Source organism: Trichosurus vulpecula, chromosome 5 (assembly GCF_011100635.1).
Source record: "Trichosurus vulpecula isolate mTriVul1 chromosome 5, mTriVul1.pri, whole genome shotgun sequence".
NCBI lineage: Eukaryota > Metazoa > Chordata > Mammalia > Diprotodontia > Phalangeridae > Trichosurus > Trichosurus vulpecula.
Genome location: NC_050577.1, coordinates 11,525,052 through 11,550,655, shown reverse-complemented (window position 1 = coordinate 11,550,655; position 25,604 = coordinate 11,525,052). Strand labels below are relative to the sequence as shown.

At 41.4% G+C, this 25,604-nt stretch overlaps 1 protein-coding gene across 1 annotated transcript in view; it reads right to left on the bottom strand.

Annotated features, from left to right (window-relative positions):
- HDAC9 (histone deacetylase 9) overlaps positions 1 to 25,604 on the bottom strand; it is a 606,615-nt gene that overhangs the window by 366,082 nt on the left and 214,929 nt on the right. Inside the window, exons 9-11 of the mRNA XM_036759616.1 lie at positions 10,048 to 10,170; positions 6,563 to 6,776; positions 5,840 to 6,057 (exon numbers count right to left, since the gene is read on the bottom strand). Of these exons, the coding sequence (XP_036615511.1) occupies positions 5,840 to 6,057; positions 6,563 to 6,776; positions 10,048 to 10,170 (555 nt within the window). The remainder of the gene's footprint in view (positions 1 to 5,839; positions 6,058 to 6,562; positions 6,777 to 10,047; positions 10,171 to 25,604) is intronic.

Genomic DNA, 25,604 nt, shown 5'->3' with positions numbered 1-25,604 from the left:
AAGACAACACGAAGGTATTGGCCACCGGGGGAGCAATGGGTAGGGTAACATCATGAGGAAAAGACACCATTTTGGTGCCCGAGGGAATGAGTTTGAATCCTAGCTTTGGGACGTGGGGAATGGGGAAAGGCTCCTCAGTGGTCCAAGGTTGATGTTTCCTTCTCTGTATAATGAGAGGGTTGGATTCGGAGATATTATAGGATCCTAGATCCAGAGCTGGCAGGGCCCTGAGAGGTCATGGAGTCAAACCCATTAATTCTACACAGGAAGAAACTGAGTCCCAGAGAGGGTAAATAACTTGTGGTCCTAACTAAAAGAAGTGCTCTTCAACTCAAAGCCTAGGGCTACAATGGCCTCCTCTTCCCACCAAGCCATGCTGCCTTTGTGGTTCTTTCCCAACCAAAGTCAATGTCTGCTTTGGAATGGTCACGAGGAGGTGAATGGGAGAAGGAATCTGACCTAAATCATATACATGTACCTAAGGAATAGTATAAAAATAATGACTCAATATAAATGTATTCATGTACTGCATGAACCCACAGGTATATATAGACGTATAGAAATATTTACAGACGTATATAAAAAGGCTCAAATAACAAATCTGTCAAGTCCTCTGAAAGCTTAATGTGTTCTATCAATGTTAGTTATTGCAAGTTCATTCTATCAGGTGCAGATCTGCCAAATACCTAAAGAAAGAGGAACAGAGAGGCATCACTCAGTCCTTTACCTTGGAAGAGAACATGCTTTATGTTAATGTGTGTGCATATAAATAGGTACATGTGTGTATATACACACACAATCACACATGCATGTACATACATGTGACAATTCGTTGTGTGCATAAGTATAGCATACACCCATGATGGTACATGAAGATATCATATGAATACATGCATACATGTGCGTGTATAAACATACATTTGTTTATATATTCGTTGTGTATATAAAATGTATATGTTTACATATGTATATATTTATATGTTTGTGTGCACATGTATATATTTACACACATACACACATACAGGGGTGATTCTTCAAATCTGGTTTGCAATCATTGTTCAAGGCACTTCGAATCTTGCGAATTTCCCAGCCAAGACACCATCAGCTTTTCTCTCATTAAATCTGGTCAATCACCTTACTGCTTTCACCTTCATTCTTAAGAAGCTTCCCCCCCCATCCCATGCTTCCTTCAAAAACCCCTATAAAATGGCCAGAAGAAGCCAGAAGCAGGGAAGGCAAACATTTGATTGTGCTTTCTCATGTACCTGGGTTCCTGCTCTATCCTTGGGTTTCCTCCAGGCCTTCCTTTGACCTAGTCTGCTGGAAAGACGTACTTTGATGTTAGGCTGGCCTGAGTTCAAGAGCTGCTAGCTTTGTGACCACTTACCCCGCCTAAGCTCTAAGTTCCTCAATGCCTAGATGAGGATATACATGCCTGACATACCAGCCTCACAGAGTAACTGGAGAAGCAAATGAAATAATGGACAGAAAGGGCTTGGGGGACCTTCAGCTGTGGGTGTCACTTCTTATACTCTACCAACATGATACCAAGCTTCACACACATTTAAAAACTGGTCAAAGTGTGTTTAAAAAAACTTCCAATCACAGGAGGTACCCATACCCAGTAGGGTAGGCCATAAGGCAATTATACGTCAACAAAACTTGGGTTAAAACTTGCAATTTGGTGAAGCAAAATCTGGTGTCAGAGGAAGGAAAGATCTAAGTGAGAATTCTGTGGGATACTCCACGGCAGGGTGTAGGATTCTGAGCAAGCTAATATCAAATTCAGGCTCGTCTGTAAAATGGGGATAGTAAGGGTAACCTACCTCCCAAGATTATTCAGGGGAAAGAAAACATATGTAAAAGTACCCTGGAAATTCACAGCACTACATAATATTACTTGTGTTGTTGCTATGTTATTGTACCATGGCGTTCATTTGCCACAAACCCAAGGAAGAAGGAAAAGAAGTCATGTGCTTCTTTGATGGCCATACTGTGAATATATTGGAACAGAACAGAGGCAAAAATATTTTCCGTAATAAAACATTTCTCTGATCTTTTGTCCTTTTAATGGCAGGTGAAATCTTTTCCCAATATGGAGGTTCCCCAGTGTTGCATGCGCCATCATGATTATACATCTGGAATCTATCCTTAGAGAAAAGCCTGCAGAGTCCTGCCAGTGTCCTCTAAACACCCAAGCTGAGAGGGGTTAACATGCAACACTCTGCTTGGAGCTTTGAAGTTCTCCGGTCTTCATTTTGTCTAATTAAGACAAGATTTAATAACCAACCACTGGACAAACTAAGGACCCAGAGCCCAGGCTTGTTTCCAATTTTGTGTGAATTCTCTGCAGATTCCAAGGATCAACACCACATGGGTGAGCTCCCCGATAAGATTTGCTTTCTCCCACCGTGTCCTACGGGGAGGCTGCTTTTCATCCAGCCTCCATCCACAGGGCTGGGGTGAGCACCTGCCTGTCAGACACTCAAGGGGGACACAGAAGGGAAAGATGCATTGAGCAGTTCTGATATTAATAATGTGACTCAACACAGAAGAGTGGCACCTGGAGGTTATGGGGCATGATTCAATCCAAAAGAGGATTTAAAAAACTGTGGGAGGAAAATTTGTATTAGCCAGAGGCTGTGTGGGATTTTCAAAGGAAGAGAAGAATTTATTTACACGTTGACAATCCTAATTCTAATCACTTTTTTCTTCAGAAATTTAGGAGTGTGCACCTGTTTTTAGAAAATGGAACTGAAAGAAAAAGAGGAAGCTCCACCCGACTCAATACTTGCTATTTTTAAGGCTCTGATTTCTAAGCTGAACTATTACTAGTAAGTATAAAGCCTCCTGACTCCACCTCCAACCCGAATGTCAGTCCAATAACCTTATTTTAGAGATGAAGCAACCAAGGAGAAGAAGTCACATCCAGCTAGGTTATAGCAGACAGAGTACAGGCCTTGGAGCCAGCATATGACCCTGGGCAAAGCAATCAACTCAGCCTCAGTGTCTTCATCTATAAAACGGCCATAATAGCACCCCTTCCCAGAGGTATTGTGAAGTTTAAATGAAACAATATACATGAGGGGCTAAAAAAAACCATATATGGAGGGCTCTCTAAACGTCAGCTTTGATCATTATATCCAAGGGACAGATTCAAACCCAGGTCATCTTATACAAATCGAATGGTTTTATTCCGGGTAAAGTTTTCCCCAGGACCCTTCTGTTCATTCAATAAGCAACTCTTAAGATCCTACCATGTGCCAGGCACTGCATGAGATGCTGGGGATGAAGAAACCAAGCCAGAGAATAATCCTAAATCTTGAGAAGTTTGACATTTTCCCCCTCTGGTAAATACTGAAACATAGCCAAACTGTGTTTTAAAAAAAGGAATTGTCTTGACCTTTGTGCTTACCCTTGTGAGCTGGAATCTTATGAGGTCAGCACCTTGGCCCACACAGGAAGGAAAGAGGTTTGAACCTCAACCTTCTGCTTTATACAGGTAGCTGGCACCAGGGGGGAACTCTGGCCCTACTTCAATCAACTACGGTCCTTGATGTTGTCTGGCCAGTCAGAAACATGACATTTAAGGTGGCCTGTGCCTGGCTAAGACGTCTGCCGGGAATCCAGGCCGACGAGATGTAGAATATTAGATCTCTGGGAGTTACCGTGCCCCATGGAGTCTTACCTCCTGGTTGGGTCTAACACCCTGCACCATTGTGCCAAGAACAGATGTAAAGTATAAATGTGTTTGTATCAATATGATGGTACTCTTGCAAAATGCAATCATGGTAAATTTGGCTCCACCTGGTTGTCTCTGTAGAAAAAACCCCTGAGAATACAGAAGGGAGAGATCTTGGATTTCCATTCTAGCTGTAAACCAGACTTTCAACAAGAAATTTAGTCACTTCCAAGAAGCAACCTGATGGGTAACTTTTAGAAGCCAAGCAATGTCTGAGCAAAGTCAGTGAGAAACTTGCTGTCAGCCACTATTCATAGGCTCAGAGATCTAGACACCAATCTTTTCACTCTACAGATGAAGAAGCTGAAAACCAGGGAACAATGACCTCAAATCATGCAGCGATAGATCTGAGGTTTATACCCTGGTCCTCTGCTTCTAACATCAGCGTACCTTACACTGGATGACCCTGCCTCTCATTTGATTCAACTCAGCATGCACATATCAAGGGCCCCATAGAAAAAAACAGTACCTGTCCTGATGGAGCTTATATTCTACGTGGAGGTAGTGGGAAGTAACAGCACAGCCACAAAGAAGAACGTGAAAAACAGGTGCAAAGCAGATACCAAACCAAGTAATTTCAAGGGCAGTAATGCTGACTGGGATATCATGACCTGATCTTGTCTAAGAATGTTAAAGACTACTAAGAATTTGTGTGGGTGTGTGGGTGTGTGGGTGTGGGTGTGTGTGTGTGTGTGTGTGTGTGTGTGTGTGCGTGCGTGTGTGTGTGTGTGTGTGTGTGTGTGTGTGTGTGTGTGTGTGAGAGAGAGAGAGAGAGAGAGAGGGGAAGAAGAGAGGAAGGAGAGAGGAGAGGACAGGAGAAAACAGGAGAGGAGAGGAAGGAGAGGAGAGGAGAGCGCTCTTCCATCATGTCAGGTAAGTCAATGATCTATGAACTAATTACCTCAAAGAAAGAGGAGCCCTCTTTCCATAATAATGTGCAGTATATTCATCTTCATTATGACACCAGTTGTAACAGAATCTTATTTTATAAACAGATTGACTCATATATGAAGAATATTATTTCATAATATCATGGTTAATTCACTAGAACCCAGGCAATCACTACAATCAGAAGAATGTGACCTTCTTTAAAAAATCCCATTAAACCAGGCCAAACCTACCCCCACTCGGAATGTTTACTCTTGAGAAGCTGCTAAATAGAACCCAGCACTTCATACAAACCTCTTGCTTAGGCCACGGTCCTCACCCATGGCAGCCCCATTCACACAAAAAGGCATCAAGCTTATTGCTTCACCTAGCTACCTCTGGAACTCAAAGACAAAGAAAACACACAAAATAACCTCTGAAGGCTTTCTGTTTTGTTTTTCTTTTTCTTCTGCAAGTCTGGAGTCTTGAACCACTGGATACCCTGGTCCTTTAGTCCCCTAAAGGAAGCTAGAGGGTAGAAGGGAGGCATGTGATTCAGCTTCTGGGTTCCTGAATGTGCAGTCTCCAAACCTCTCCCTTCTACACAGTGCATAAAGGCTCAGTATTTTCTATTGCTGGGGAAATGTGGGTGGATTTTTTCATTCCCAGACTTGAACAATAGTTTGACAGGATGTCCAAACTCATCTGCAAATTGTCACCTCTGCCTAGATCTTACGGTAGAAGCTGGAGGTGGGAGATCCTTGGGAAACAGTTTACTCTTCTTTCCCGCTAGGATGATGCTGTCTTCTGGTTTCTTATGCTTAGGCTTGCTGCGTGCCTGCTCTGTATTTAATTCAAGGATCCTGCCAATTATTTGGAGGTGTCAGGGCTCTGGGTTTCAAGGTTTTTAGTGGATTCAGCCAACCTTCCTCAGGCCTGCCAGAATTTTAGCAGACTTGCCTTTCCCAACCCAATCGGAGTCTCAGGTAACTATCAGGACTGATTTGGATTTTTTGTAATGCTTATACATTTAAAATGTTTTTTGTGGAACTTACTGATCCCCCTTCCTCATAATATCATTCCACCCAAGCTTTTGTTTTGTAAATGTGCCTAAATAATGACCTCCAATTTCATTCCTACACATGTTGGTATGAGTATATACATTAGCGGAGAATTTTTCAGAATTAACGCCAACAATGATCAGGGCACTGAGGTCAATGATGGACTCACTTTGTTCATGTGGACCTGCTGCTGGTACTGTTTCTGCTTCTCCAGGAACTGCTGGTGCTGCTGCTGAATGACCAGCTGGGCCAACGTGCTCTGAGGCAGAGGGGCAGACTGGGTACGGTTCAGGGGCCTGTGGCGAGGCAATTTGTGGGCACCTCGAAGGCCAGGTGATACTCTCTCCTTCGTTGCCAGGGGGGACTGAGGATGGAGGGGAACCCCACCTGCAAAGCGGAGAGATGACATCTTGCTCAGATCACTGGAGACACGTCACAGAGAGCAGAAACAGTGGTGATAGACTATGGACTTGGAAGAGGTAGGGATGGGTCTAGATCAAGTCCATCCACACAGCATGAACAAAGGACCTACCATCTGCTAGGCATTGGGGGGGGGTGTACAAGGACAAAAATTAAAAAAAGTCCCTGACCTCAAAGAAGTTTACATTCTGAAAGAGAACAGGCATGCTCATAAGTAAATAAGGATTCGAGATCATCTGCCGCTTGTGCCTCAGAACACATGTTTTATAAAAGCCCGTGCTGGTAATTAATGGGTAGGATGAATTTAATTTTTATCCAGCAACCCTGGGGGAAGGAAGACTAATGAGCATTTCTACTACCTTCTCCTGTGGTACGACTTTTGACCAGTATGATAGAGGATAAAGGGAGATGTTCCCAAATGAAGCCCAAGCCCTGAGATGATGTATTGGTCAGTGGGGCCCCAGTTAATTACCAGCCACAAGCAGCTTCTGTTGCCTCATCTGCTCCTTCAGTAACAAGTGCTGCAGGAGTGCCTGGTGGCTGCTGTTGGGCTTTCCTTCTAGGGCGGCATGTGGATGACTGGAAGATGCTGGGATGCCTCCCGTATATTGGCCCGGCAATGGAACTCCTGGCGGCCTCAGCGCTGGAGCCTCACACTTCTGTTTGTCTTTGATGGAAGATGAAGCCTGTGTCGAGAAATAACAAAGAGTATAATCCGCTTTCATCCACATAGGCCATTTGGGCTGCACGTAATTAGATTCGTTTATGTCCTCATTTCCCAAAACAATACTCCCTCTCACCCAATGAATGAGTAAGGAGAGCTGCAAGGCGCAAGCCTGCTAAACTAACCCAATTAGGGAAAGAGAAATAAAAAACAGGACTGTGAAGCCACTTGAGGGAACTCTGGATTAGGTGTCAGGGCACTGAAAGTGAAGGAGAGCTTAGGTTTGGATTTTTTTTTCTTTCCACCAAGAGCATTTTAACATCTGGTTCAAAGAGTGAGTTCATTTCTGAAGAGATTTTGAAACATTTATACTCTGAAGGTAGGTTTGCTAGAAACATACAATTTATTCTAATGACTAAATCCAAGAAAAATTCTATACAGATCAAATGTCCAGAGAGATAAGCATCCACAATATCAGAGCAGATAAGAAAAATTGCCCATTCACCCTCTCCTGGTATTTCCCCCTAAGCTGACAGATTTCAAAGCCTGCTAGTACTTCACATCTTCATAGAACCAGAGAGGCCCTGAATTGAAAGGTACCTCGAAATCCATCCTGTGTAACCTATGACCAAGAGTTCCTTTGGCAACGTGACTGGTTAAAGGTCACCCAGTCTGCCTGAAAACTTTCCAGGTTTATTTTCCTTCAAAATCTTCCATGCAAAATAATGAAGTTCCATTCACTGTAGTTCCTGTTTTTGTGATTTGAAGACTTTCCTAAATAAATCTTTTACATTTTCTAAAATTCCCAATTGTCTATAACAAAATCTAATTTCTCACCTGGCTGCATTATTTTGGCACTTCCCTGACTGAAATCTCCTCCATGCCCCAGGAAGCTGATTATTGGGAAAACCTCATCATCCTGCAAGATTCCGTCAGTCTTGGGACTCCACCTCATCCCCACCCTTTGCCCTTCTGGTTGGAGGGATGAAGGGCATGAAGTCCAAAACCTCCAGTGAAGGAGGCGGCTCGGCTCAGACTTCCTCTCATTTCTCAAATGGATGTACTCCTCTGGGAATTCTGACTTTCCTCCATGGCCCCATGATGGGTACCTACCCTGGGAGGGTGCCCCTCTCCACTTTTTGACTTCCTTCTGGGTTCAATCTTTCTGAAACAAATTATAAGCTATTTGAGAGCTGCTTTTTTAAAAAATATTTGTTTCCCCTGCATTTAGCACAGTGCCTGGCACATAGCAGGTACTTAGAAATGTTTATTGACTGACTCATTTCTTTAAGAACAAACAACTTAATTCTAATTAAAGAAGAAGATGGGTCAGGATTGACAGGATCATCATGTTGCATTTGTGGCCAGTGTGAACCTGGTCTGAAACACACAAATGTAGTGTTTTATCAGACATGTTCTGTGTTTGGACAATTTGGGATTTTATTAGTGTACCTACTAATACCCGATGTGGAATGTCTATCCTCTGAAGCAAATCGATAGCACTCTTAGAAACCTGCTTGTTGCATTCAGACATTAAGTGACTTGTCATGAGTCACAGAGTTGGGATGTGTCAGATGTGAGTTTGGAATCTATGTCTAACTGACTCTAAGAGCAATTCTTCTTCCACCAGGCCAGGCTGTCTAAAAGGATAGCTTAATTTATTATTCTCAAGTTTCATCTACGCAAGGAAGCCTCACAAAGAAAACCCATTGCCAAAGAGAACAAGAATGTCTCCCTTCTCCTCTCCCTACCTCAGCCAGCACCCAATGGACACATCTTTGATTTTTCAAGCACCAGTGATTTCACTGATTTGGGTACTTTCTCCACAGGCACAGATTACAACCTTGGGTTGCTATGACCGAAGTGGCCTCTATACGGGCTCTCCACAAAGAGACCATTAATAAGTATACACTTAAAGCCTTCTCAGCATGGTAGGACCTGTGAGAACTTGTATGCAATTGGAGTAACCATCAAGGCCAGGAATCATGTCCATGTCTTGATGCATTATCAAAGAAATGGAGAATGTGGCCCACACATATGGGATCATTGCCAAATATGTCACTGCTAAGAAAACCACACTTAATGATTACACCTTAGAACTCTGACAGTTAGCCAACTGTCAGGCTTCAGTCAGACACATAAAGTACTATCGGAGGAGTTCTGGAGTTTATTTTGGTTGTTGTTGAGTCACTTCAGTTCTGTCCAACTTTTTGTGACTCCATGTGGGGGTTTCCTGGCAAAGATACTGGAATGGTTTGCCACTTCCTTCTTCATCTCACTTTACGGATGAGGAAATAGAGGCAAACAGGGTTAGGTGATTTACCCAGGGTCACAAAGCTAGTGTGTCTGAGGCCCTATTTGAACTTGGGAAGATGAGTCCTCCTGATTCCAGGACTGGCGCTCTGTCCACTGCATCACCTAGCTGCCCTTTGAATCTATAGTGTCCCCAAAGACAGATCTTCCTTGATATCATGAAAGTCACTTATTTTATACATGAAATCAGTTGAGCCCTTGTTCTTTAAGAGCAGTACTCAGCTTATTTTTAAATGATCTGTTTTCAATGGCAAAGAATGGGAAACTGAGGAGGACTGAAATGGAGAATGAATGAGAGAATGACTGAATAAGCTATGCTTAAATGGACGTGATAGAATTCTATTGTGCTCTAAGAAGTGACGCAGGGGGTGGTTTCAGAAAAAACCTAAGATGACTGATACAGAATGAACAGAACTAGGGGGACAATTTATATAATAATAAAAGTTTTCTAAAGACAATTACCTTTGAAAGTCTTAGAAACTCTAATCAATGTAAAAATGCACCAGGGTTACAGAAGATTTATGATTAAACAGTCTCCACACCTCCTGATGGAGAGAGGTGATGGACTCTGAGTATGGACTGGGACGTGTTTCTGGACCCGGCTAGCATGGGGATTTCTTTTACTTGACTGTACATGTCTGTAACAAGAGATTTTGGTTTTCTTTCTTTCTCTTTGAGAGAGAGGAAGGGAGAGAAGGTGGACCTTTGAAGAAAAATGTAATTAAAACAAAAAATTATATCCAGCTGATACTGAAGTGAACATTACACTTCATGACCACTTACCAAAGTCTCATTTTAAAAAACAGAACCAATTTATGCCTCTTTGTAGGATTGCGCTAAAGAAGGAAGCTGATGACCAATCTCCAATGTTGGTCCCCAAACAGACATATCTTAGCAATAATTACACAGACACTAATGAGAGAAAGTGAAAACTCAGTTCATTATTCTAGAAAAGAGGCCTGCTTTGTCAGGCTACTTACACTGAGCTGCGGCGGCACAGCAGGGAGGCCCAGAGTTATGTTGGGCAAAGACGGGGACGGATAGAGGCTTAAAAGATTCATGGACTCTTCATGAATCAGAAGACGCTGCTGGGAAACCATTTGCTAGAAAAAAAATGAGAAGAGGAAAGTCTCAAATGAAGAAATAGAGACAAGAGGCAGAAATAATCCAATTTGAATGAGAAGTCTTGACAATTTAATTGACTTGATTTAAACCATAATGAACATCTGTAAAAACAATTGAAGTATTTGCAACGAAATAAGAATTTTGATGCAAACATGGCCTTGCTTTTCAGTGACACCGAGTCTCTAGCAGATTTTTTGTTTCATTCCCAATCTTTTTCCTCTTCTACAATTGTTGTATATACTCCATTTTGGCTCCATTACAAAAAACATTTATCACCCCATCAACATCTTCCCATCCTTCCTAACATTCCACACACTCGCTCATCTTAATGGCCTTCGAGTGTTCCACTAACAGTGTATTCATTCCGTCACCTTCCCCCAATTCCAGTGCTGGATATTTAGCTAACTTAGTTTTTTTGGCAATTATAAACAATGCTTGTTGATTAAAAAAAAAAAACCTTTGAATAATCAATCAACAAATATTTATTAGGTAATTTACATGTGCCAAGCAGTATGCTAAGTGCTGAACAAATGACATTTTTTAGATCATAGTTTCATGGTATATTTCCAATTATTAAAGTATTGGATCTAAGAAGAGGATTTCTGAAAAAAAAGTTTAGTGAATACAGCCATATAGCCCTTTAAAAAGATTCTACAAACATTCCAATCTACTTCTGATGTCTTATCAGTGTATCAAATTTCTGTATATCCAGCATATCAAATTTCTCACAACCCCAAAAGGACCATTTTTCATTGCTTTTAAATTTGCCAATTTGATGTTTATGCATGTGGTAAAACTTCAATGTTATTTCATCTATATGACTTTGATCATTAATGAGGAATTTTTCAAGGGGTTGTTAAAAATGTGTGTTTCCTATTAGAAAATAGCCTGTTTCCCATCCTTTTCTTATGATTTATCAATTGTGGGCTTATACTTACCTTTGTACATTTTAAGAGTTCTTTATATATGAAGCTTTTATTCATCATGTTTGCTATAAATATGTCCCTAGTCTGTTGGGTTCTTTTCTTTATTTTGTTTCTGTTGATACTAAAGCATTTAAATGATTATTAATATATTTGTAAATCAAATGCATTTATCTTGTCCTTAATAATTCCTTATTTTTATTTACAGAAAAAAAGATCCTTTTTCCTTCCATAAACAAGGAAAGTATATTATTTGATTTTTCTGTCTTCTTTATCAGTGTCTTCTTTTGCTTAGTTTCATTTGGTTTAAGTCTCGCATCCAGTTGGAATTTACCAAGGAATCCGCTGTGACATGTGGGCCCAAATTCATTCTCCACCAGATTCCTAAACATTTTTTCTAAGTTTATTTTTAAAATGATGAATTATTTCCCTAGTTTCAATTATCTGCATATTTGTCAAATGCTAATCTTTTGAAAATATTTGATTGGGGGTCTATTTTATCTATTCATCGATCCATTTCTCTGCAATTTGGACCGACTAATTATGACGCCATATATTGAAAATGTTGGGAGTACAAGGCTATCTTTACTTTTTAAAATTATTCTCCTTCCTATTTGTGCCTATTTCTTTGTCCATATAAAACTTACGACAATTTTATCTAATCCAATGAAGAAAACCCTGCTCATCGCATTACATATATAGATTAAACAGCATTATTACTTTTCTTCTATTAATTCAATCGGTTCATAGACATTCAATATACCTCTGATTATTTAGGTCTACCTTTATTTCAATCACCAATGCTATGAGGACCTTAACTTGCTCATACGCATTTCTAGTTAGTCTAATTTCCAACGTACTGATGCTTTTGGTTTATGTTATGAATAGGGGAGGCAGATGATATCAACTGTGAATTTTGCGAGTGTGATTCAAATGTAGGTGAATTTTATATCCTCTGAAATTTTTGAATTCATTTATCATCTCTATTAATTTGTCGCTGCTGTTATTCAGTCAATCAGTCCTGTCTGACTTTCCATGACCTCACGGCCAGGCCCTTTTACCCTCTACTAGCTCTGCCTGTCCAAGTTCAGGTTTGCTGCTTCCATGACATTATCCATCTTATCCTCTGCTCTCTCCTTTTCCTTTTGCCTTCAATCTTCGCGTTTTGAAATGGTAAGTTTTTAGAAACTTCCTATCGCATCATCGGCAAAAATCATGCAATTTTATTTTAACCTCTTCATTTTTAATGTTAATCAATCTAATAGTTACATCTAACATTTTTCTGTCTTACTTATATTACTGCATTTCTAATTCTGTATAAAAGATACCAGTGTGGATACATTTGTTTTGTAACTGCCTTTAATGGGAAACCTTCTAATTATTCACACTTGCCTATAGTACTGAATTTTTGTTAAAACTATGTGTGTTTATTGTGAGGAAGTAAAACATCTCAAGGTTCAATGTTATGAAAGGCATTTTTAGCATGTATCGATATTATTATCCAAAGTTTTTATACTTTAAAGAAATTACATGTTGTATTATGTTGATAGGTTTTCTCATGTTGAAGCAGCTTTTCATACCTGGCATAAAGAGTGATTATTAATGATAAATTTTTTTATGAATGTAATATGGCAAATAATGTGTTGAATCCACTTGATAGTACTGATTGTCAGCCCCTCTACCACCCTCACCTAGCTTACTGCAATAACTTCCTAAATGGCCACCCTATATCCTCCTCTCTGGTCTATCCTCAACACAACTGTCCAAATGAAATCCCTAAAAGGAGCTATCACCATGTCAACACCCTGCTCCAGAAGCTCCCAAACACCTGTGGGGTAAAATACAAATTCCTCTATTTGGCCCATAAGTCCCTCCACCATCTGTCTCCAGACTACTCCCTGACTGACCTCACATTAGTGCCCCTAACACAATCTGTCTCAGCCAAGCTGGCATACTCTCCCCGCCCATACACAGCATTCCATTTCCCGTCTCCATGCTTCACTGCGTGAACTGTCCCCCATTCCTGCAGTACCCTCCCTCCTCAGCTCTGCCTCTTGGAATGCCTGGCTCCCCTCAATGTGTCACCTTCTCTGCTTCTTCCTATTTCCAGATCCTCCAAATAGTATTTCTGCCTGCACCCCTGAAACTAATTGGCATCTACTTTATTTTGGCTTTGCTATCTATAAATATAGAGAAATAAAATAGTAGTAGTAGTAGCTAAAATTCATATTCTATTCACAAATTTGCAGTTGACCCTCACAACAACCCTATGAGGGAGGTGCTATCATCACCTCCTTTTTACAGATGAGGAAAATGAGGCTGAGAAGTTAAGGAACTTGCCCATGGTCATACAGCTAATAAATGTCAATGGCTGGATTTGAATTCAGGTCTTCCTGACTCCAGGTTCAGTGCTCTGTCCACTGCATCACCTGGTGTTCCCCCTCTCCCAAACAGACTGCAAATTATTTGAGAGAAAGAAGTGGTTTTGCTTTGCCTTTGATTCCTCAGTACCTCCTTGATAAATGCCTCCCGAATTGCGTTTTCATCTGTATAGTCCTGAAGTTACCAGGGCCAGGTCAGAAAGAGGATGGCACTTCTACAGAGCCTGATGGCTTCATCATGAACGCTCCATACTGACCACATACGTCCTTACTCTACTGCGCCTTCTGGAAAGATTCTACTCCTTGTTACCATTCCCTTTATCTAGCATCCTTCTTTCTATGAAACTCCCCAATCACTCCTGGCATTCATGTAACACTTTAAGATGATAAGGGCTATAAGAGAAACTTTCTCAGGGAAGTCGTCCAGCACTCCCTTGAGGGGGGTGCTATCTCCACTTTTACAGAAGAAAAGACTATCTCATGAGGTCATGACTGTCCCCAGGCACACAGCTAAAGCAGTGTCATGTGTGGGGTTTGAGCTCAGGTATCTCTTGTGTCTTCCCAGCTCAGTGGCCTTTTCATCACACCATTCTCTAAACAAGACAAAGTGGCTACCTTAAATTATAGGTGTTCAGGGTATATGGCCCTTTTAAAATTGTAAATGAATGGGGGGAAAAGCAATGTCTGAAGTATGAGGGATAAAAATACAAAAATACAAGACATTCCCTGCCCTAAAGGAGTTCACATTCCAGCAGGGGAAGATGATGTTCATCAGGAAGTAGTGGTCCAGGAAGTCCTAGGGATGGTGACTGAAGTCCTAGAGAAATCTGTGATAGTTCATGACACATAGTAGACTGAATAAATATTGACTGATTGACAATTTTTTCCAGGAATGGTAGAGTTGTCTTGGTTAGTGTTCCCAGAAAAAGATGTAGAAAGTGTTGGCAGGTACATGGAGGTGGAGGGCAGTTAATATGCCCACTAACATGGCAGGGAAATGATTGGAATGCATCCTCCTGGGCTGGAAATTGACTAAATATAGAGAATTCTCAGCAATCGCAAGCCTAGAGACCCAGGGCAGGAGCTAGATGGTGCACAGCAGTGTGGAGAGCAGATAACCACTGGGCCTTGGTGGAAAATGGCAAAGGGCAGGGAAAGGAACTTGATTTCACAGTGCAACTTTAGATACCTTAGTTAGAGGTCACCTATCCAATGCTGCTCTGTACATGGAGTCACAACAGTATCAGCAACCAGAGCAGACATCTATCTCTACAATGCTAGGAAGTTTACAAAGCTCTTTACATATATTCTCTCCCTGGGGTTTCACCACAACCCTAGGAGGTGGGATCTCCATGGATTGGTTGGGTCCACCAAGCCAACAGTCATACAGCCAAAAAGAATCAGAGCTGGGATTTGAACTCCATTCTCCTCGACTCTGTGGTTCATGACTCTGTCCACTATTTCTTCACTACTTCTCTGGGAAGACTGATTTGCTCTAAGTCTGGTTCAAGAAAAGACTCAAAGACTCAAGAAAAGATTCAAAAGGATGGGCATGTTTTTGCTTGAAATTCTACAGAACATTTATAAAGAGGGCAATTCTTTTAATACACATACACACACATGTAGAAAGGAAAGACACTGATGAATGTTCAGGAATCCCCCTGCCATCAGAGCTTCATGTCTAACAATAAGCCCTGAATGGCCATGTATCACAGGGCTTATGATGACAAAATACCTTTCGAAATCATTGCTCAGAGTCCTGTTTTCCCACATGGGGCCTACTATGGTTCCTTAAATTCCATTTTCTGTTTAATTCTTGCTTCCCTCCCAGAACTTTTACACAATGAGAGTTACAAAGGTCTGACTCGACTTGGGAACTGTGGCATGATATCGTCCCCCAGGGACCCACATCCCTGAAAGAGAATACTACATGTAACCATAGGCCCAAGGACTGCTTTCTTCCCAAACAAAAAGCATATGGGACTCCAATAATGGACCACCTTCAAGAGGGCGGCGGCACACACCGACTCAGCCTAAAGTAAATATAATAACTTGTCAAGCATGTTGTGGGGAGCTGTAGATTTTCCCCTGGACAGACCTGGGATATCAATTAACTGGGGGAAGGGTCTCACATCAGCACAATGCAAGCTCTGAATGTCACTGAAGACTGATGCAGCTCCCAACACAGGATGTTATTCCAAAACATAACCTTGCTCATACAGTTTGTTTGCAGATGAGACCTACCCTTGAGACAATAACCATGAAAGGTCCCATGTGGGATTCTGTGCTGGCATCTTGGAGGCACTTAATGATAGCGCTAAGCTTCTTTTTAAGAACAAGATACTCCTCATTTATGAATTACAAGGAAAGCCAGACAGACTGGCACAAAATATTCAACATTTTTTTGGTTCCAACATCAACACCATCATTAACTTTACAACAGCCTGATGACATTGCGTAATTTTACAAGAATAAAACTTTTAGTAGTGTGTCTAGAAAAGACTGTGCTCTTGGTATTAGTGGAGAATGGGGGGCACTGCATACTAAGGTTATCTGGAAGTAAGCAGGCACACTGATGTTTAGTACCAGCTCCTTGCCTTTCTCTGTATTTCTTCACCAGAAAAAAAACTCCCCGCTTTTTGTCCTTACTGAATTCCTCAATCTGAATTCAAGATGCAAAATAATCACCTGAATAATAAAGATGAAAGTACAAAAGTGGAAAAGCTTGTTTCCTTAACTGTACCCTTGGCAATGAATACTAGTTTAATTTTTTAAAATAAACTCAAATCAATTAAGAGCATTGGTTTTCCTAATTGGGAAGAGCAAATACTCCCCTTGTCTTGTTGGTAGGACAGTCCTGCTACCCACGGCTGAGAAATTTGCCATGGGCAGTGGTCATATGACCCCAAATCCTTGAGGCACATATAAAACTCCCCAAAATGAAACCGTTCTGTTCGCCACAGTCCCTTCTCTTCTGTTTCCATTCTCCATGTAAGTTTATTGTCCAACATTACAATTCTATGAAAAGTATAAAATGTAACCAATTCTCTCTTCTTTTTAATGATACTTGTGATCTTTACTGAATCACATAAGCTCTATGTCTCAGTTTCCTAATTTGGTCAATGACATGGCTGGACTAAATGGTCTCTAGGTCCCCATACATTTCAAAATCTCTTACTCTATAATGTAAATTTATAAATGCAGCAAAACATTTTCACTTAAACTAATTGGGTAGATCGGACAGGGATTGAGGGGAGCAGTTGAACTCTCTGAAAATTCTTTATTACAAAATATCCGTATCATCTTTCCAAGTGAGAGTCTGCCAGGCTACTTTCAAGGGAAGAAATCAAGAATAACATAGTGGCTATACACATACTTTTCTCTACACACAACAATATCACTACCCACCACGGAGCAAATAAGGCTTTGTCTCTTATATAAGGAGATGCCACGCTCTTGCCAAGGCAACCTCTTCCCCAACCTCTTTGACTTGAAATCCAATATGCCATATCCACTATGCTATGTTCTTTCTAATTGATAATAGATACTGTATAAGTACTTAACTTAACGTTTTAGTTATCCTCTGGTCATGCCAGTACTGTATAGTCACTGTCCTCATCATGGCAGATGATCCTGGGCTCACCAAGGCTATATAGCAAAGCTCAGCTTATCCAAGTGATAATAAGCAAGACAAACTCTGAGAAACAGGATGCTCCATGTGGATATCACCAGATGACCAGGTGCTGCCCAAAGTGATTTTCCTTAAGCTCAGGTCTGACCATCTTGTCCTCTACTCAGTCAACAAGAATAGCTTCCTGCTGCGTCCAGGATAAAATACAAATTCCACTGTTTAGCTTTTAAAGTCCCTCATAACATGACCCTAACCTGTGTCCATCTCATTGTACAACACCCCCCTTCACCCCATCAGCCAAACTGCCCTTGTCTCTGCTCCTCCCATATGACCCTCTGTCTCTCATCTCCATGCACTGGCACTGTGTCCACACCTGGAATGCATCTGTTGTTGCTCACCTCTGCTTCACTGGCTCCTTCTCTTCCTTCAAGTAACACTTCTACATGAAACCTTTCCCATTGTCCCCAACTGCTGCTGCCCTGCCATTTAACAACCCCAGATTTATTTGTATTTCTTCTCTTAGGATTTATTCTTTCTATAGCTAGTCAAGTACTTGTTGTCTTCCCCATTAGAATGAAAGTTTCCCATGAGTAGTAATTGTTTTTCCTTCCAGGTTTTTTATTCCCAGCACCAAGTCCAAAGCCTGGCACATAGTAGGTGAATAATAAATACATTGATTGACTGGTTGACTAGTTCTGTTGAATGCAAAGAGAGAGGCTCATCACAATATTAAATTTGGAGGATACAATTTTAAAAGACTCTAGAAGAGTCACTTTCCATCTCTCTGTCTAGATTTCTTCCTGGGTGGAGTAAGAATGAGCTTGATGCCGGCAAAGGTACCTTCCAGATTTAAATCCATGATCCTATTGCAATGAGGGCCAACTACTTAGAACAGGGTGTCTCAACATCTGTATGTATGTTTGTGTCATGGACGTTTTTGGCAGGCCAAAAAAACCTATGGACCACTTTTCAGAATAATTTTCGCTGTCCACATTCATAATCAAAGGAACTACTAAAATTCAATAAGAGGTTACTGAAAATAAAGGTGTATTTTTTCCCCATTCAAATTCATGATTTCTCTTAAATCCACTTCTTAACCCCTTGATGGGCTATAGACTTCTGATTAAGAACTCTTGCCTTAGAAACACACGATCTGCCCTTCTGGTGAGTCATAAAGATCATACGTATGCAACTATCATTGCCTCCTGTCAATCCAGTATGTAGAGTCTTGGTGAGCCTTTTTAGCTACAAGCAACTGAGAGGCCAGAGCCATATATTGCTGAAGAGGTTTCTGGTGAGCAGAGGGGACAGAACTGAGTACATATACACAAGATTCCAGAGTTAGTCATGGTAGTAGCCAAATACAGTGTGAGAAGCCAGCTCTGAGGAACAACTGGCTTGAAACAGCCCAGCAGCTGAATGATCCATCAGTTAAGATACTGAGTCCTGTAAGGAGCTAGCTTAGCTGAAGAGAATAACTCCCCAGATGGTAATGACACAGCAAGAAGTGAACTTCGTTAGAGACTCATTGAGGGGGAATAATAACTGCCAGGGACAGTCATTTGAAGGTATCTCCCAGGGTCCATGTGTTTCTCTTTTGTAAACATGAGCATGACTATCTTTGTACTCTGTCTAAACTCATTCTCCTTGGGAATGAGGACTTCAGAGGGGAGAGTGCAGCCTAGGTTTGGGGAATAGTTTTCTAAATTTTGTCCTTGTTATACCTTTTCAGCAAACATCTCTTCATAAAAATTGTTATCACCTGGTTAATTGGCAGTAGGAGAATACACCTGATGTGGGCTCAAGTGCTATATTATTATAAATCCTCACCCTTCAGGATTATCTCTAAAATCCTGAAGAAAAAAGTATCCAGCTGCTCTCTAAGGAACCACCATACCAATTGAAATGTAGGCCAAGATAGTAACCCAGAGAGAGAGAGTGCTGTAATATAAGACTATAAAGATCTAGAAGAACTGAAATTGGATATCCCTGAAGTTCATAAAGAGCAGGTAAATAAAGGTCTACTGATTTTCTCATTTTCCTCTCTCAGTCTCATCTGAGAGACTAGAATTGTTTGTTATTGGGCTACTTTAGACAACTAACTAGTGACCTCAATCTTCCTAAATTTTGTTTATTTTATTAGTTACAGCAATTCCCTGGCCAGAGTATCTCTATAAGAAAAATGGAACAAAAAAAAAGGGTGACCATCACTAATCTATAAACCCAACAACTCAAACTGCTAGCAGTTGTATATTTTGCTACTAAACACAGGACATGAGGCCAGGATCAATGAGAATTGCGAAAATATCCATATGAAGATAAGTAGAACCACATTTCTAAACCCTGGGGAAATGACACATTCAGAGCTTTAGTTGTGAAATGTTGAACTTGCAAAGAAGAAGAGACAGAAATAGCACAGAGAGATTACATGAGCCTATTTTTTGTGAAATGCTTTTTTAGCACATAGGGCAGATGTGTTCTAGAGTGGAGAGCTGGAACCACCATCCAGATTTCTAGTCTGGGTTCTGCCACTGGCTTGTCATGTGACCTTAGGCCATCCACATCAACCTGCTGAACCTCAGTGATCTCAGGCGTAAAATGAGAGGTTTGGTCCCAAGTCCCCTTCCAACTCCATGTACCTATGACTATCTACGGCCCCCCAGAATTTGAGGGAAGTTCTGGATTCCAGCCTCAACTTCTTTTGGACCATAAAAAGTCAGTAATATTCAAGCTCAGTTTGTCCATGTAGAAATGGGAAGAAAAGGTTAATCTATCTCCCACGGCTTTCACTACCCTGGCCACTTCACTTGCCATCTTGGAGACTCTGTATTCCTCGACTGTAATATGAGAATAATGATTACTTTAATGAAGATCATTGTGCTACTTCTCATCTAAGCCTCACTCATATGACTCTAGGAACAACTAAAATCCCCACCTAATACAAAGGAAATCGTGAAGATTTTTTAAATTTTATATTTCCTCCAACACTGAACCTCAAAATCATACACATAGCATATCAAAGTTGAGGTACCAACCTGCCTGGCAATACTTGAGTATGAACCTTTAAAAATCACCATTTCATTAACAATATTGTTTGACAAGGTTGACTCACTCTATTCTGGGTAAATGGTTCTTGTCTCATGGCAACCTTCATCTCCAACATCCCCCCAAAAGTGCTTTATTTCCTGTCACTTCAGCCACGGCTGGCTCTCTACCTACTCAAGAGGGAGCACAGTACTTTCTGCAAATGTCACAACAGTGATTATGTAACAACAGGAAAATGAGTCAGACAAGAGCAGGGCAAAGCTGGTGACATTTGGGGTGATTCTAGCATGCTTAACCTTATTATTAGGAACTTTTGTACTTGTGTATCTGCTAAGGGAAAATATGATTAAATAAAAAGCAGTGGAGGGCCAGAAGCTAATGTTCAGCTAGAAATAAACCAGCTGTTTGGCTACTGTTAAAATAAATATGAAAGAAAGTGCAACCAAAATGCCAGAATTGTAGTGTTGATATCCATGGAAAAATGTTTGAACCCCCATGCCCAGACCTTCCACAAGACAGTAACCAGAGAGGTCAAGATGCCTCACCAGAGGGATAATTTGAGTAGCATGGCTACAGCATGGATTTTGGAATGAAGAAGGCCTGAGTCAAACCCACTGTGGACACTCATTGATTGTGTGATCCTGGGCCAGTCACTTTAACCTATGTCTGTCTCAATTTCTGCAGCCATGTCCAAATTCCAGAAGATGAGGGGAAGCCAAAAATGAAATGAAGTTTGTTGACTGTATAGTGAGAGTTCCACAGGGCAAAAGGGAAGGAGCAGCCAGACATGGAGCAGGACAAAGCAATGGGGTGGGGGAAGGCATTAAGGATGGGAACAAGGGAGCCAAAAGGAGGAGTTGGGGAAAGAGATTTGTGCCTTGGCAGATGGGGAATTCCATAGCAATGGGATGGGGAATGTAAGAGGAGGTGAGAATTTGGTAATCATTAGGAATGAGGGCACAAGAATTATCAGTTGGGAGGAATCCCATTAGAGAAGACAAGAGATGAAAAGGTTCAAGATCTCAAAGTGTCCTGTGTGGTCTCAGCAGAGCCCCCAGCTAAGCAGGGCAGCAAGTGGGTGGCTGTTTTGTTGAAGCGTATAATCTTTGGTGTTCAGGGAAACACACATTTACTACATCCTTAAATGAGCTAAGTCAATCAATTTTGATCACGTAAACCGTATTTTGAATGTATTTATCCAGGCTAAGGAGAATTCCATTCAGTACAGGGCAATCCTATTAAACCTAGTAGTCCTTTGTAGTAATCATGCCCATTCTTGGTATATTTCCATTTATTCACTGTTCCCTCCTCTACAGAGATTTAAAAAAAAAAGTAGTATAAGAATTACTTCTGCTAACCAGGCTTTGTTTGAGCTCTCTGTTTTCTTCTCATTCATCCTGGATGACTTATGTGCCTGTCCTCTGCTGAAGGCAACAAGGTAAAACCCACATGTTAGCCATCAGGGAGCCATTTCTTGTTCTGGGCCACTGAGAGGCTACTACTCAGTCCAGAGGTCCCCGCACCTGGCCTCTCGGATCACAGTTCACACACACAATTAATTCATTATAAGGGACACCAGGCTTGTGACTGATCCAGTCATCCCAGCTTTGGGGGTGAAAGTCCTGCCACTGACCTGGAGAAATACCTCCCCCAAGTCAAATCTGGCTAAATCACATTTCCTTCTGGTATTTTCAGGGATGGTGGGTGCAGGGGAAGCACTAGAAGGCGCGGTGATGCTAGAACATGGGAAGCCATTAGTAGAGCTGGGGCCCATCTGAAAGGATCCCTCTAGCCAGTAAGGAAGGGCACCCAGCCACCCAGTGACCTTGCAGGTGCTTATGGGGATTTGTGAGTGTGATTTCAAGTCGAACTTTTTAATGCATTTGATTTTTGATTCACCTACAAGGGCAAAGATCATGACGGAAACTAGTCCTCCCAAAGTATGGGGCCATCATCCCATGTTAAAGTTGCATCTCTAAATGTGAGTCATGTACAAGATACACAATCTGCAATAATCCTCAGCCCAACAATGGGGATGCACCATGAAGCCTGAAGCTGTACTGGGGCCCAATAATTACAAAGGAATCTGAGTTCTTAAAGCAAATAAAGACCATCCCACTCTGCAGAGGATGTATAGGTTCATTGATTGCACCATTATCCTTAGGGAAATAGGAACTCTCTCAACTCCCTGGAGGCAGGCTGATACTTTACCATCAACCTCTTCCAACATTCTGTATTCCATTGGTGCTCTTCATTGTTGTTTGAAGCTTAATGGCCAATGCAGACCCTTGGTTTGCTTGACTATCCAAGTTTGTACCAAGAGCTTTGTTTTTCCGTTGTTCTCAATGGGGAAAGGGTTTGGGGGGAACAGAAGGTAGAGTTTTGTTGATTGAAAAAAAACTAAATGTAACCAAAAAAACCCTTCAACTGTATATATGCAACTGGCGGCATTTATTTTGCTTGGTTAAACTAAACAACAAAAGTGTTGACAATAACAAGCAAAAACTATTTCCTTTTCTATATATTTGTTTTTCTCTTTAGCACATTTCTTTTCCCCCTGCAATGGTTTGTGTTAATCAGCTATTTTGATGTGTGTGCATGTCTCTATTTATGGAAATACACACAGAAGAAAAAGCTATATCCATAATTATTCAGTTCATAGTTCTGAATAGCAAAATCACTTTTTTTAAAGGGGGGAGGGGCTTTGCAAATTGGCAATTTAGAGTCTTGAGTTACTTGATGCCCTAAGGAGTAATATAATCCCCATAAATGCCACAGTCAGTATGTGTCAAAGGCAGAAGTTCAGCTCAAGTCATTTAATGAATGGTTTTCTATCTGTGTACCAGGCACCATGGTGAATGTGACTCTGAGGGCCATCAACTGATGGTGTGTGTGTGTGTGTGTGTGTGTGTGTGTGTGTAAACATATACATATATGTAGGTAGATATATACACATACAATACATATGCACACATGTGTATGTATATGTATGTACATATATATGTGTATATGTATATATATGTGTATATGTGTGTGTGTGTGTGTGTGTGTGTGTGTGTGTGTACATATATATCCTTGTTTTAACTCCAGTAGAATGTGAGTCCCTGGTAAGGAGGGGCTGCTTCCTTTGCCATGTCTTGTCCAATGAATGCCTAGCCAGTAGTTGGTTCTTAATGATTGATTGACTGATGTTAGAGACCATCAAGTTCAACTGGACAACAGAGGTGACTGACTTGTCCAAGGTCACTGTGAGAGTATGGCGGAACCAGGACTCAGGTTCAGATTCTCTGACTGCAAATCCCAAGTTCCTCTCCTTATACTATCCTCTGGCTCCCAAGAGCCCTGGAAATTACTGAGATGCCATTCAAGGCAGCCTTAACTATGCAAAATGGAGACATACCTGAAGACGAGATGGGGCCGCAACTGTATATAACACATCAATGCTACTTCCTGGGTGAGTCACGTGAAAATCAATCATTCTAACAAGAAGCCAATTGTGTTACTGAGAGCCTATGTGAACTGCTCAGAATAACATAGTTTCTAGGCAAAAATTAAAATGTGCTCAAGATAAAATGAAATTGAGAAACAGAACATGTGATCTAAAGGAAACACATTGTCCTCAGCATTAGGAGACCTGTGAGCTAATCGTGGCCCTGCGACAACCTCAGGGAAGTCACTCACCCCTTTGGGCATGGATTTCTGAGTATAGATGATAACAACGGTCACTTAAACAATTATTCTAACAATAAAACTCACACTTATATAACACCTTCATATTTATAAAGCACAATTCTCATGACCACTGTGGAAAGCACTGTCAGGTACCCTTGCGAGGCGGGAGATCTGGGTTTGAGTGACTGTGGGTAAGAGACAGACCTCTCAGAATCTCAGCTTCTTTATCTCCGAAATGGGGGCCATACCTCACATCACTACCAGGGTCTCCTAAAGACGATGCTGTGCAAAACTGAAAATAAGGACAGAAACAGTAGATCTAGTGCTTGGAGTCTGCAGGCATGCTACATAGACACCAGCCCTGGGAAGAAGGTCCCTTTATTATGCCATTTTCCAGGTGAGGAAGGCAACGTGACGGTGCCCTCCACAATGGTTATGAAAATTGTGCTTTATACATACGAGGTTAGGCGATTTGACCAGTGTCACGCAGTAAGTGTGTAAGGCAGCAGTCAAATTCAGGTCAGCCTGGCACTACCAAGACGCCTCCATGCACTCTATAAACGGGAGCTGTTATCGTAAATTAATTATCCAAAAGTTTAAGGGAAAGGACTAGACTGCAGTTCTGCCACTCACATTGTTTAATGTTAGGATGAAATCACAACGATGTATAAATAAAGTACCTTTTATTGGATGATAAAACGCTATTCAATAATAACATCGATACAGCACGTTAAGGTTTGGAATATATTTTACAAATATTTATCTGACCTTCACAACAGTTCTGGGAAGCAGATGCTATATTTATCCCCATTTTCCAGATGAGGAAATTGAGGCAGTCACAGGTCAAGGGACTGGCTCGGAGCCATACAACTAATAACCCCTGAGGCTGGATTTGAACCCAGCTCTTCCTGATTCCAGATCCAGAGCACTACCCACCACACCACCTAGCTTCCTCTTAGAAGTCACAAAAGACATTACTATTTAAATTAACAGGTTGCAAGGCATAGTCAAACAGGAGACGATATTGGGGCTCAGGAAACCCGGCTTCCACTCTTAACTATGCAAAGAGCTAATTTTGGGATCTCCAAAAAGTTAGTTTTAATGCCTAGCTTTCTCATTTAGAAAAGAAAGGCAAGATCCCTTCCCATATTTGTTCCAGTCTCAGTGTGAGCCTCAGAGGAAGTACCAAACCTTCAGGAATATGGGGTGAGGTCACACTTGATCCACAGGCCAGAAGGTACTGCCAGTACCACTGTTATTCTAGAAAGGAAAAGCCTCTGGGCCTCAGTTTCCTCATCCTTAAAATAAGGGGCTTTGATGAGAATGTCTCCAAGGCCCTTCCCAGCCCAGAGACTCCATCACCGCATGAGGTAAAGACAGCAAGGACCTAATGCCTCTGGTATTTGGGCAAGTTTTATTTTTTCCCTTTTTTGGCCAGTTTGGAACACTTCTCAAATTTATGTCCGAGATCACTAGTGTTCTCTTTGGGTTTTGCTCCTTCTCCTACAACCTAATGACCTTTTTCCTGACGCCATTAGCCCTGAACTATATTAAAATCACACGAGGTTGTGTGAGAGAGAAACCTTGCCTCTCTTGGGGTGAATCAGAGCTGTTTTTCTTCCTCCCTTCCCTGCCATTACAACCCTGTAAAACATCTCTGCCAGCCCTTTAACCTCCTCTGTACCATTCCTCATCTTTCAAATCACAGGTGGGGGATGGGGGCAGGACTGTCCCCTGCTTACAGGCCAGTCACTGTGATG